Source organism: Ruditapes philippinarum, unplaced genomic scaffold (genome assembly GCF_026571515.1).
Source record: "Ruditapes philippinarum isolate M1 unplaced genomic scaffold, ASM2657151v2 ctg699_1_1_1_1, whole genome shotgun sequence".
In the NCBI taxonomy this organism is placed as follows: Eukaryota; Metazoa; Mollusca; class Bivalvia; order Venerida; family Veneridae; genus Ruditapes; species Ruditapes philippinarum.
Window position 1 is genome coordinate 106094 of NW_026853134.1, and position 15255 is coordinate 121348.

At 31.6% G+C, this 15255-nt stretch overlaps 1 protein-coding gene across 1 annotated transcript in view; it reads right to left on the reverse strand.

The window, feature by feature from the left end:
* Nucleotides 1-601: 601 nt before the first annotated feature.
* The window catches only part of LOC132734666 (uncharacterized), a 31205-nt gene continuing 16551 nt past the window's right edge, over nucleotides 602-15255 (reverse strand). The window contains exons 7-11 of the mRNA XM_060721458.1: nucleotides 5606-5685; nucleotides 3174-3338; nucleotides 2585-2699; nucleotides 2125-2172; nucleotides 602-1808 (exon numbers count right to left, since the gene is read on the reverse strand). Coding sequence (XP_060577441.1) covers nucleotides 1213-1808; nucleotides 2125-2172; nucleotides 2585-2699; nucleotides 3174-3338; nucleotides 5606-5685 — 1004 coding nt within the window. The 3' untranslated portion in view covers nucleotides 602-1212. The remainder of the gene's footprint in view (nucleotides 1809-2124; nucleotides 2173-2584; nucleotides 2700-3173; nucleotides 3339-5605; nucleotides 5686-15255) is intronic.

Below are 15255 nucleotides of genomic sequence, written 5' to 3' on the forward strand. Positions count from 1 at the left end.
TATAAACGCTATACGCAACTAGTGATGCTAAATATTAAATAATGAATTCAAACGCTTTTCTTTACATCAATACAAATCATTTATTGTATTTTCTGATCGCAAGATCAGTAAATACATAGCTAACATCCACAGTCTTACACAAAATTTCCTAACAGACCTAACAACGCAAAGTAGTTCTCACTCAAAACTGCTAAAAATCAGCAATTTAAAAGAAAGAATAATTTTTAATGTAGGCATTTAACGAATTACAGTGCATTCAAAGTTTAGATTAGTCAAAAGAAATTTCGCGGATGAAAATCTTTTTTACCCAATGAAAAATGTTCGGCTATTTCCGTAAAGCTTAATCAATGAAAATGCTATTTTTAGCTATGTCGATTACCGAATACTCCAGAGCGTAGTACACAAATAAATCTGGGTGTCGAGTAGTGGAATATATACATGTCGGACTGTTTTGGCGAGATTTTCTCTAAATTATTTTCATCAGTGTTTAACAACAGGTTTATCGTGAACAAAATACCTCGAAATTAATAAGGGTTACAAACACGGAAATTCTCAATTTAGAATTACAATGTATTTGTTTTTATTCAAGCTACATAGGTATTACTTCACCGTGGCTCGTTTAGGGTGTGAGAGGCCTAAGGTTCAAATCCTAGTCGAGGCATTTTTTTTTTGAAATGTCATTTTAAGGAAGTAGCCACGATATGCAAGGATAAAGTGTGGCTGTCATAAAAAATGAAAAATGATTTTTTGATGCAACTCTAGTCATGCAAAATTCCATAATTATGTATCAATCTCAAACTGTTATAGAAAAAAATCTAAACGCAGTCGCTGCGTAAGATGAATTATAGTATATAAAAATAAATTTATACAGGAAAATACAAACAGATAGTCAGTATGATTTAGATTGCAAAGATCAGAAAATACCACAGAGCTTGCAGCCCTTTGATATTAAATGGTAATGTGAAGATGATCATATGTACAGTTACTGGCATATCAATGTTAATCATTCACCAGGAGCTGTTATGAAATCAGACGATTCCACAAGTGTCCATTAGCAGCGGTGAGCTGAATGTGTCATCGATACAGGCCTACTTTTCGTTAAAATGCACGGCGCAGTATCAGTATATGCCTACTTTCAGCTGATTGTGAAATTATTACTTATGACTTGAAGCATATACATGTATTTTATTGTATGTATTTTTATGAACGACTTTATTTTAATATATCAGGAATATCTGGCCCATCGTCTTTGCATTGGACTTGTATTGCCTCCACTTTCAAACTTCTTTTCGAGAGCCGTTTTTTCAGAATCTTATAATTTTTCTTTATCTTTGTCGCTTCTAATATTAATGTAGCACTGTCTAGATAAACTATAAATGAGATACAAGAAACAATGATTACAATCCCCACTGTACCTAGGGTGGTGGCCGATGCCCGATTGTCAGTTGCACTTTTGTATTTTCTTGTATTAGAAGATAAAGTATCTGCGTCTAATGTTAAATCTGCAATGAGTTCCTCAAACGTTTTGTTGGAATTTGAATATATGGACGTGAGATTTGGGGTCACTGTACTAGTTATAGTCTCATTACATGGACAGTACATTGTTCCGTTTACTAGTATGGATTGGTTATCAAACACATAATAAAGGGATGATATATTGGACTGAGTGGTTGACGGAGCATTAGTTGTTGATATTGATGACGTCACAGCGTCAGTTGAACTGCCTGTTGATGTTGTTCCCGAGACTGTAGTAGTAGTAGTAGTAGTAGTAGTAGAAGTTGTTGTTGTTGTTGTTGTTGTTGTATTTCCTGTAGAATGCGACATTTGATATAAATTCCAATGTGAACGAAATATCAATAATTGAAAAAATGAAAATACAAACGTATTTATTTCTAATGAAATTGAAATAACATGTCAAAGAATTGAAAGTAAACCGTATTAGAATTTATTACATTAATTACACCTTGATGAAACTCGTCTATGTGTAGATCTTTCAAGTAATACTAAATATATATACAGTAAAAACTCGGAAAGACGGACCCTCTGAAAACAGTATACATTTTGTATTAAAAACGGTGTCAATAAAAAAAATAAGATAAAAAATTTTGGGAATAAAAATCTTACCAAATTGTGCAAAAACTGCAATCATCGGAACATCCACATACGTATTCTCTGAAATATTGAAGCTATTTTTAATGATTTATTCCAGTTTTTATTTGTGAAATATATATTTTTTGTTGGGGGCTGCGTTTATGGAATATCGCCTTTCCTTGTTTGGTTTAAACATATTTATTTAAGCTCTATCGCGAAACAAGTTCTTGCAACTTATATTAATCACTTTCGAGTCCGTTTCCTGGAACAAACCAGTTCTGATGTCATATGAAGAAACAAGGTCGTAACCCGATTAGGGCTCGAACCCATAATCCATGGGTTAAGAGAAGAGGCAGGCATCTTAACCACTTCCTTTCCTTGTTGATCTTTTTTCTAAAACTTTCGTAAAATTGTAACCATATTGAAAAGAAATGAGTGCAAAATATGACAATTGTAGATAGTGAAACAAACTAAATAATAAATCTGAACAAACCAGAAGGGCCATAAAGTTGAATTGTTGATTGTACAACATCCCACTCATACAGGATTTGTAACCCTTCTAATAGTAATACATGTATATCCACAGGAATTCCATCTGTGTCGAAATACTACAAAGAAGAAAGAGAAAGCTAAATAAACACTTACATAAAAGTGCGACATTCAAATAAGTACAATAACAAAAGATAATAAAAATGTTTCATATGCTCATAAATGTCAATAGTTTTTATTTCACGAATGTCAAGTTATAAAAATATATCGGTTTTATTCATGAAGGAAGAGAAGAAACAAAATGTTATTTAATTAAAATATAGAAAAGGACACAATGAATAGAACAAATTTATATGAAAATTGCCGACTCGGTTTGAGATGAGAAACCGTAAAAGTGCACGCCCCCCCCCCCCACACACACACACACACACAGCACCGGTAATTCAATAAAGCGATATTTAATATTCTTTAAATATTTTTAACAATTGAATGTCACTTGTGTGGAAAATTAACATAAATTTCCACAATCTAACGAAGTGAACTTCACAATGTTTGTGCAAGAATTAAGTAAATGTAAGGCAACTTATACTTACAATATTGCCTTTATCTTCATATTCTTTATAGTGATCACCAAGCCAGTATAAGAATGAATACAGCATTATATGACCAGTAGAGTTCGTAGCATTTACACTTATTTTGTCAACATAAATGAAGTCATCCGTCCAACCACGTGATACCAGTTCAGTAGATATATTTATCTGTAAATCAAGTCAAATCATTTTTACTCTCTGTATCATCACACCCAAACATTTTACTAAGGGTTTGCTTTTGGCGACCACAGGGCATAGCTATATTCTTTGCGTATAGTTTCATCAAAAATAAAAGCAAACTGAGGTAGTACTGTGAAAACAATCAATATCTGTATATAGATTTAATACCGTTGATCCAAAACATATGATACAACATGAAACTACACGGCTTCCCAAAAAAATAATTAATGAATACTATACAAACATCATATTTCAAAAGTGTTAATTTTCAAGCATATTTGATTACATAACGATTACAGCAGACTTTTGTAACTTCCAATAATCACTTAACCTGCCTACGATATTTATTGTTCTACAAATTAAATCATAATATTATGACATGGGCGAAGTACGCAATTTCTTTCTTACAAAAATATAAATAGAATATCAAACAATTTACAAAAAAATAACGCACACACACGGCTACCACATATTACAATAAATATTTTTTTCTATGTTAAACATATATCAGATGACTGTATAGGGGGTAGCATAAATAGTTACGTTTAGCTCGATTTATAAAATAGTGAAATATTGTCAGTGAAATTTACTGTGTAAATAAAGTATTTATGAGAAATATTCAAAAGTATAAATTGTGTGAAAGTGTAATATCGATTTCATTTACTTCTTTAAATGTCTAAATTACCAGCATTCGATCAAAACAAGAGACGTTGTCCTCATAATATCGCAGTCGTATATTTGATATAAAATCATCTTAGAATCTGAATTATTTAAAACTGTCACTACGGGACTTTTTTTACATCACGGAACTGGGAATATGTTTTCAAAATTTATACATGTATATCATTTAATGTTAGTCTGTACATATAACTTGTGTGCAAAATTTTAAATCATTCCCACACTTCGATATTTCAGAATTTTTAGGTAAATTAACTAAAAAAATAAAAAGCGTTTTTAGATAAAACCGCCTTTATCACAAATCTTGTTAAGAATTGCACATCGCAAAAAATATCAATTTTCAATTCAATACTGAGTATGTTTTGCATATTTTCACAAGTTATATATGAAAGAATTTATAAAATTTATGTTTTAGTCTTTTGAAAACTCCTTTGAAATCGTTATTATATAAAAATCGACATTTTCATGAATTAAGCTCATTATGTGCCAGTATGCTTTTATTTATTTCTCAAAGTTTTTTTTTAAATTTCAAATGTGCCATTAGAGTTTACAAAATGTTTCTCACTGACAAATCACCCAAATCTTTGTATGGCCAGTCTAGTATATCTAGTATTTTGTATGGAAGTCAAAACACTCTTCTTATTTAACATTTTGCTGGTTTTATGTCAAGTATCTTCGTATTCAGACTTTATTGTAATAAGCACCAAGCAAGCTCATAAATTATTATTTTACAGTAACAAAACCTATGCTCGTCCACTGAGGTTTTCGACATCACGTGACTGGAATTTTTTAGTCCAAAATGTGTGTGTGTCATATGATGTTACATGACACAAATTTTCAAAAAAATCAATAATTTCTTTTTTCCGAAATAATAAATTTTTATGGTGAAAATGACATAAAAATGAAAAGCGTTGCAAAGCTTGTCTGCTAAATTTGGCTAAATTCGGCTAAAATCGCATATGAAATTGATTTTCAATTAAATCCTGTATTTCTTTCCAGAGTTTTCAATGCTAAGAGCTTCACTTGATATTTATAAAAATTTCGAATTTTATGTTTCTAGGCTTTTAGACCTCAGTGAATTTTTTTTAAGAATGATCATTTTATTCCTTTCTGAGGCATTACATACTATATCAATATTGTTATTATCTTGAAATAGTGACTATCTTAGATTTTTTTTTCTTAAAATAAAGAAAAGAAAATCATCTTAAAATCTTAATTATCTTAAAATCCAAAAAATAAAACAAACAAAAATATTTTTAATCATATTATTATAATCATCTCGTATTTTTAATGACAACACTGCCCCTCACCGCTGTGGGTTTGAATCCCGACAGGGACTTTGGATTCTTTCATGTGAGGAAGCTATCCAGCTAGCTTACAGAACGTCGTTGGTTCTACTCAGGTGCCCGTTCATGCCTGAAAAAAATACACGAAGGGGCACCTGAGGTCTTCCTCCACCAGTAAAGCTGGAACGTCGCCAAATGACCTATAATGTGTCGGTGTGACGTAAAACCCAAATCAAACCTAATTAAAAAAATATGACAACGCAACATCATATCTAAACATGATAAACGTACGGTATGGTTCCATGCTCCAGTATAAGTAAGTGTTAGTAGAGGAACTGAATCTGGTGTATCCGGGAGACTGTCCAGTTGATCTTGAATAAATAGATAAAAATGTTATTTATTTAATTGCTTTTTTAAACAAAATACACAGATGAATACTTACCCGTTAAAAGCAGGAAATGATATGAGAAACACATTAAAGTATATAACATTAAAGCAGCGCTAAAATTTATATACAATGCATACTAACTGACATAACTTTAAAGCGTTACAATTTACATCTTTAAGCATTAAAGTACATAATCTAAGAGCGCTAGAAATTGCGTTAAACACACATGAAGGTATATAAATTTATAGTGGTACATTTTTTGTGAAATACACATTAAAGTATATAACTTTAAAATGCAACGAATCAAACATGTACATACATATACATATTAGCATAAACAAAACAGAAACAAATTGGTGCTACAGAAAGATACACAATGGTAAAAAAAACACCATAAAGAACGCCAAAAACGGCAAAATATAAAAAAATGCTGCAAGCTCAGTTTGATTGAGCTTGATCATGGACAGTAGTAATGAAAGCAAGCTACAGTCCACACACCCCGGCACCGGCCTATATATATATAAAAAAATCAACACGGTGAAATTCTGAATAAGGAAACATCCACAGTTGATTCCAAAGTGCGGTTATCATGGAATCTTCAATGTGACACGTTCGCGCCATTCAATGAAAAGCGGCGTAAGGTCCCGGAAAAAAGTCTGCCCTGAACAAGATAGCAATGGGTGGAAATTACACAAAATTGAATTTTGTAAGGATATCAGAAGCTATGACACTTGCATAGTACAAAATTTTAAAAGGTATGTGACATATTCTTAAGATGATAACATAGACTGTCATATTGAATTTGACTCGACATCATATTTGTATTTCATATTTAGTCTTTAAAACAGATGAAGTTTATTAGACAGATATGACATCATATTTCATTGGTTAGATTAAATAAATATGCTGTTATAGTATATCCCAGGGGTATGTAACACCGCACTTCGCACTGCACTTTGGGGTCAAACGCACTTTGGGGTCAAAATCGAGAAATTGACCCCAAAGTGCGTTAATATGCTACATATCAACGCACTTTGGGTTCTAGAGATCTAAAGGTGTCATCTGAGTTCTGCTTAAATACTGAGTACTGACTTATTTTCGATCTGCGACATTGAAATATTTGAGGTGGAGTTCAAGATGGCGGTAAATACTTTGATGATACTTAAGTGATAAAAGTTTCATTAATTTTACCACTTGAAATATCTAAAAATTGTGTTAATATAACAAAATTACTTGGCATAAAAGTGACATTTGCATTTTTTTTAGTTTTGCATACATATTATTTTTTAGTTTTGCATACATATGTTGTTTTAGTTTTGCATTCATATTTTATTTCAGTTTTTCGTACATATTTTATCTTTGAGTATACAACTAGCACAGTGGTTTGGTCACATTTCGGCTCATTTTTAGAATCGGCCAAGTCGTTTTCGGCCGGGCAAGTCTGGTTTCGGCCGACCCTTTTCGGCCCATTTTTTAAATTATATGTATTTTAAATAATAATTTTTTTTATTATAATTATATACTATAACTGTACATAAATGTCTATCTTGAAAGGGCTGAAGATTGGTGATCAGTTATACTTATGAATATGCACCACTCAACCCCACGCCCTGAGAATAGCGGGGGGGGGGGGGGGGCATTGACTTTAAACCAAGCCGACCACTGGTAAAATCTTCGCCCTGCGGAGGATACTCGGATAACAACATTCCTGCCTTATGCCCCGGAACAGCGCAAGCATCAAAGCACGATTCTTTTTTAACCCGCACTCCTCCGCGGGCAAGAGAGGTGGTTACAAATGACTGGTGTATTACAATAATGCACAACAAAAGTTCTAAAAATGTCCTTACATTCCACTGATTTAGAAAAGAAATGCTTAAGGCTAAGCTTTGAAGGATTTTTATGAAAACTTGGTCAATTCTTTTGCACATCCAGATAATGTGCAGAACTTATATGCCAGGTGTACCGGCTCAAGGTCGGGGTCACACATACAGGTCAAAGGATTAAGACTTGGGTTTCATGTCCGCTCCTTATCTCCAAAACCCCATAAAGGATTTTCAGGCACTTTGTGTAAAATGCTAATCACATCGTGACAATATGCAGAACCTTTCTTCGGGTTACCGCGGACTATATATATACTATAAGTGTTGTTATTTTTTTGATACCTCCAAAATGAAAATGTAATTTAAAGATGGCGAAGTGTTTAAAAATGGTGTTTTACAAATGGCGTAATTATCCAAACCTCTACTTTGCAAATTGCGTCATGTAAAAATATGTACAAAAAACTAAAATAAAATATGTATGCAAAATTAAAAAAGAATATGTATGCAAAACTAACAAAAGTATGTATTCAAAACTTAAAAAAAATATGTACGACAAACAAAAAAAATATGTACGAAAAACAAAAAAAAGTATAAAAAATGCAAATGTCACTTTTATGCCACCGTTCAAAATACTCTAGTACAGAAATTGTGTATTCCTAAAATTAAAAGATGCTGCGAAAAATGTCCCGTTCTGTCAGCCCCATTTTAAATATGTTGGGAATGAAATAAAATGCAGTTAATATTTTTTTCCAAAGAACCATAAATATACTCTATTGCAATGTTCTGGTGAAACATCAAGTTTTTCGATCGGACTATAAATAGTGATTTTTACAAATACATTATTAAGATTATCAACAAACTTAAGGGTTTTTTGTAAGCTCCGTAACAACCGTTCGCCAGAGGCTTTTTTTAATGGGAAATCTTACATATTTCGTTAGAAAATGCAAACATGAATTTTATAATGTTAAAATAATGGTATCAGAGAAATGTAAGATGCTTGTTACCTGAATAAAGTAGCGATAAATGTGAGATTATTTGTTATAAAAGTAGTCAAAACAATGTAGTATTTGACTAATTCACTATAACTGTACTCATCATTGCCAAAAAGCAACAGATGAAAAAGATGGTTCAGATAATTGGCCAATGTGTAATTTTTGGATAATATAGAAGAACATCAAAATTAAAAAGCTTTTAAGAAAAACAAATAAAAGCATAATGGGCCTTTAAAACGTTATTTTTAACCCTCGGGGGGGGGGGGGGGGGTCGATACCCCGCAATCCCCTCTATCACGGGGGAGAATCACGCCGTTCGTTATCCAAACAAGCAAGATGGCGGATGCAGCCAAAAAGTAGTGTTTTCCCTTTTTTTTCTCTGAAATTCGTGATGTCCTGATGTTAAAGTACATATATCAACCGTCTCCACAATTTTCCTGGCACACAGAATTTTATATCATGATGTTTCGTCTAGTACTTCATCTGAAATGCGCGTCACCAGATTCGAAGCGAGAGTATTTTCCACCGATTTGATCGTGGTAACGTACGGCTTTTTCTCTAAAATTCACTGTTTTGTTTACATACATGTATATTAACTGAAACCACTGACTTGAAAATGTTGTAATATGTCGTCATCTAAGCATTCATGCCCATTCTGGCTAGAATAGCCCCTGAAAATATAACTATCGTGGCATTTTCTGGAAATGATAACGTATGGCGCACAAAATATCAATGATAACGTACGGCGCATTTTTCTGATTAATTGATTTTCTTTACAATAGAAAAGTTATGTTTACAAGACATAAGAGGATGTGTAGAACCAAATTAGGAAACTGAAATAAATAATATTAGTGTCTAGCTTTATTTGTTATCCAATGAAATTTCTTAAAAATTCTTTGTGTAAATTTTCATAGAAGAACAAAAGTCGATGATATATCAAAGTCCGTTCATAGCAGCCTTTTATTTTTCATAGTGCTTCATAGAGCCGCGTTTGTGCAAATGGACAGGTATTGTGACGAAATAAAGTAAATATTAATGAAGCCAAATAAAACTTGACACTTAGTATGTTTGTATTCATACGTAGCTGTTCTACAGAAATAAGAAATATTCTCCGGTCGCTATCGCTCCCGTCGAAGTTTTTAATTTCTGTAGAACAACACGGATGACATATGATAAACAAGATCACCAAGGAAAGGCGGCGTTCAATGAACGCAGCCCCCACCTGACCCAGTAACAAGAGCCAGTGGCAAGGAGCCCAGGAGGACCCCAAACAAAAACAGGGAAGGGCATAAGGCCGAGTACACTTACATATACTTCGTAAACACTAGTTTAAGAGTAACGTAATAATTTTTAAAACCATTCTTTCATAAAGATAATGACGTCATCTAAGTGTATGAGCGATCTGGCATTAAAGGTTTCATCGGAATCCAAATCTGATTTGAAACTTTATAATTAAGACTAGAAATTAATAAGCAAATTTCAATTTCACTCTTTTATTGCTGATACCTGCAATACTTTTTTTTTAAAAGAAATTATTGTTTTTGTTGGGGCGTTTGTGGAAAAAAAAACGCCAGAATATGATAGGCAAATTCTTGCATATAATTGTTGTGATCAATTATGACGTTCCTTTCATTTATAATTATGAAATCCGCAACTGATGGGAAGGGACCTTCATTTTTTTTAGGATATGTGTATAAACATACGGTAATTGCGTTTATGTGTAAAAATCGATTAATATAGAACAATTTTGCATTAATGGTTCATGTAATGTATGTTTTTTGTATGTATGTACATGTATATGTGTGTATGTATATGTATACTATATACAAGAGACCTATAAGTTACTGGTTTAAAGATCAATTTTGAAAATGTTCATTATGTAACTCCTTAAGAAAATTTCGGCTGGTATTTACCGTATCAATCAAAATTGCTCTTCTCCAAACCTATATTATGTTTATATGAACTGTTCGTTATTGTGCATGTTTTATGTCATCATCGGCTTTAAAGCGTATTGGAATAAAATAGAATGTCTACTGTCTACTACTGTCTACTATAATAAATTGAAAAATATTATATACATTCGTACGATTGCATACTCTTTTTTGTGAAGACTTTTTATCTTTGCTGCATTAAAGGTGTTATGTAAAATGAACAAACATGTCATGAGATATTTTATATATCTTTAAACATTTTCATGGAATGTAATTAATGTATTATCATATTAAAGTTGCATGCCTTCAGAAGAGAAAAATGATTTCAAGGAAATCAAAATATGAAAAGAAAATTCACGGTCAATTGACAGCTTTGAAGCATAATCACAAAGTAAAATTACAGGAAATTAAAAACCTTTTTAATACACTAAAGGTAGAATCTGATTGTAAATCATAGTCGCAGATTTGAGATATGATTATTTATTCATATTAACTTCATTATTGGTTATATATTGATAAAAAAAATCCCGAAAGACACAGTTTGTAAATATTTATTACAATAAAATATGAAAAAGGTATTTTCCATCCCATGCGACGCGCCGAGGTTAGCTATATTTATAATTCCCGACCTAAGTCGTGGTGGTGCTTGAGATAATCATTTTATACTGTGAATGGCAGCCATTTTACGATACGAAAATGCCTGGCCCTCCTCGGACAGTTTATCCTGCCGAAAAGATATGAAAAATTACTTGCTATTAAGTTTGTTTGCTACATAAAGGTTATCGATTTACTCTTTTTCTCTGCCTGATTGTAATAATATTGATGTGTTATCATTGGCTTAAACCATCACGTTATCAATACACATGTAGGTGTGAACTAATTTCGTGTTCATTAAAATTATTCCGTTCATAGACATATAACAATCTTATTTACAAATGAATTGATAAAACAACAATCCCAGGAGCATTTAAGATAATAACAATCATTGGAAAAAAATAAATGCATAAAAATTGTAAAATTGTGTATGACAACTCACATCCTAAACAAAACATGATAGACTGAACCAAAACAAACGTCTGCCTCTTTACCTAACTATGTAGTTGCATGACCATGATTAGCAATTGCAAACCAAATTTAAGAGCTAAAGCTATTGTAAAAATAATACTATGACCACAGCAGATTTCGTACAGAAAAAAAAACTGTACTGTAAGGCTATGTCGCGTAAAAATATCTGACGTCATAGTGGCACAACGTCACGCTAAATGGTAGCATTTCAATATTAACCGCCCGTCAAATAAACAGAAAAATTCTTATTTACTAAATCCATTGAAGTTTTTCGCATAACATTATTTTCTAACTCATTCAATAAACTCATTATAGAACCTACACTCATTCATTTTTTCTCTGTTATGATATTTATACCCGATGGTACAGCATTGTTCAATTAATTATTTCTGACCTGACCAACATTTCTTTCATATATCTATCATTTCCTACATAAAAATAATTCATAATCAGCTGATTGGACAAATGGAAATCAACCAAGTAGTAAAATGCGCCGTACGTTATCATTGATATTTTGTGCGCCATACGTTATCATTTCCAGAAAATGCCCCGATATTAATATTTACAGCAGTAAATCTAGCCAGAATGGGCATGATTGCTTACTTGAAAACATATTACAACTTTTTAAAGTCAGTGGTTCCAGTTAATATACATATATGTAAAAGAAACAGAGAATTTGAGAGAAAAAGCCGTACGTTACCACCGGTGGAAAATTCTGTCGCTTCGAATCTGTTGACGCGCATTTCAGATAAAGTACTAGACGAAACATCATGAAATAAAACCCTGTGTGCCAGGAAAATTGTGAAGAAGGTTGTTATATGTACCTTTACATTAGAACATCACGAATTTCAGAGAAAAAAGGGAAAAACCTACTTTTTGGCTGCATCCGCCATCTTGTTTGTCACGAACGGCGTGATCCCCCATGTCTATACCCCCAGTGAGAATTTTACATTATTCTGAAGCTCCGCTCTTAATGTGCGACTACATGTTTACTACATGTTTATTTCAAATTTGCATTCAGGCCACCGGCCCATACACATGTATACATGAAATATATATATATATAAACACAATAGCATAATGACATGACAGCTAGTTAGGATAATATAACATCGCATAATATACAGATTTACATAGAGTTGTATAAAGTACAATGACATGTTGTCAGAGCAGCATTTTAGCCAATTTTCAAAAAACATATAATTATGTAATAAGATTTAGCAACTGACATAAAGACATTTAAGATAAAGATTCATTTCGCAGTTTAAATGCATAATATAAAAACATTGATAAGTTTCGTATTGTCTTTACACTTTTGCATGACATTAATAAGTTAAATTTATGATTATTTGGATGTTCCCAATACTTATTTGGTATAAATTGTTGACGTAGATTATTATATAAAGGACATTTTAACAGAAAATGAAATTCACATTCAATTTCATATGGACAGTGTATACAAAAACGGATTTCCCTTGGAATACCACTATGTCTTCCTTTCTCTATCATCAATTGATGAGAAGATGACCTAAAAGCAGCAAGACTACTCCTAAATTTCAATATATCTATACAGTCCAGATATTTTTCAAAATTAATATACATTTAAAATTTCTATAGAATACTAGCTTTCTGTTTTCTAAACACTCACTGTTCCAATTTTGCATGTACTGATCTTTTAATCTATTTACATAAAGGGTAAGGAATAAGTTTGCATTTTCAACCTTTTGTTGTTCCCAAATATAGCCAAAACCATTTTTATAGAGATTTAATCGTAGAGTTGTCACCCAATTTTTATAACCTAGTTCATCTAATCGTTTAAGCATAAAATAACTTTTTTTAACATATCTCTCATCATCCATATATAAAATCCGTATCCAAAATTTAATACATCTTTTTGTTGCATATATATACATTGGGTATCTTCCACAATCTCCCATTACAACTGCATTACACGACTTTAAAGAAATATTCATAAATCTCTTACATGCATATATTTGAACACGTTCTATACAATCCCTAACTTTCAAGTCCCCATATTTCTGACCCAATAACAAAAACAGGACATATTTTTGAGTCAAAAATTTTGAAATAGATTTACCTTACATTGGTAAAGATATTATACATATTTTTTTAAAAGGATAACTAATACTTATTTTTGCTTTTATAGCTAATTTTTCAGACATTTTATACAATGATAATTTAATTGTGAAATTTAACCCACATAGGTAAAAGGCATTTACTGTTTCAATAAGGTTATCATTATAAAACCATTTTTTCTCGTTTAGATAGGTGACTCTCGTTTTAAAAAACAACAATTTTCGTTTTTTCAACATTTACATTAAGTTTCCATTCTAAACAATATTTTTGAAGACCGTTAAGTTGATTTTGTAAACCTACAGATGGTATCTGAAATCAAACCTTTACATCATCTGCAAACATTAAAAGAAAAATTTCAATATCTCCAGGTGATAACTGCACACCATTGAGTAGCATTTTGTCTCAAAAAGACTCCAAATCATTAATAAATAAGCAAAACAAAATTGGACTGAGTTACATCCTTGTCTTAAACCTAGAGGGCATTCAAAAAGCAATCCAGTTAAATTATTATTACTACTATTTGACACATGCTTTTACTGATTTATATATACTCTGTATAGCAAAAGTAATTTACCTTTAAAACCATGTTGGTACAATGCAATAATAAAGCTTTGATCTATTTACAGAATCAAATGCCTTCTTGAAATCTATAAAAGGCTACATAAACTCCTTTACCTCTTATACCTAATAATTTTACTGACTATTGAATATAATACAAACGCGTTATCAATGGTCGAATATCCACTACGCACGAAAACCTGAATTGGGGCTTCAGTAATTTTATATGTAGAGCCTCAGAGTAAAAGTTTACACGTGTTGTTAATATACTTATATAGTAGCTTACTAAATTATCTAAAAGAGCAATACTTGTAATTATCTGGATTGGTTATTGTTAATTTTTTTTTTTTTTTTCCTTTTTTATAAAGAGGAACTATAACTTCTTCTGACCAAATTTGAAGGAAATTCACCTGATGTTGTAAAGACCGTTAAAATAGCTTCCTAATTATAAGGGTAGTAAAATGTGTATACACGAAAATAAATGTTCTGCTACCAAAATTTACCTGAGAAGATTTTTTTAGGATTTATAATTTTCAAAGCCTCAGAATTTCATCATCAGTTATTGTCACTATTAAACAAGTCTGTCTTCATATCATCTAATATACGGTTTATCAGGTACATTTAAATCTCATCAACACTAGTTTCAGTATTACTATTGACACCTGTTTGAAAAATGTTCATACCATTGATCAGATGTAATATCTGGGATGACACTTTACACTATTTGTCCACTCTGTTAAGATTTCTCCAAAATAGTTTTGGAATCTCAGAACAGTTTGATTTCCAGTTTTCTTAAACAAGCCTCATTATAACTTTTCTTTTTTAAATCTACATGTATTTTAATAATTTTTCTTACTATTCAAAGGTAATTGTCAAGATCAAAAATGCTCCTACTTTCACGGGGAATTTTCTTAAACATTTATTACAGTTTACCTTTAAAACCTTGCATTCTTTGTCGTACGCAACACTGTTTATTAAATTATTCATAGGTTTTCTTTGTATTTTTGAAAGGGTCACTACATGATAGAATTGACATTTTCAAAACTATTAATAATATCATCAATATTGGAAAGGTTATCATCAATTTGCC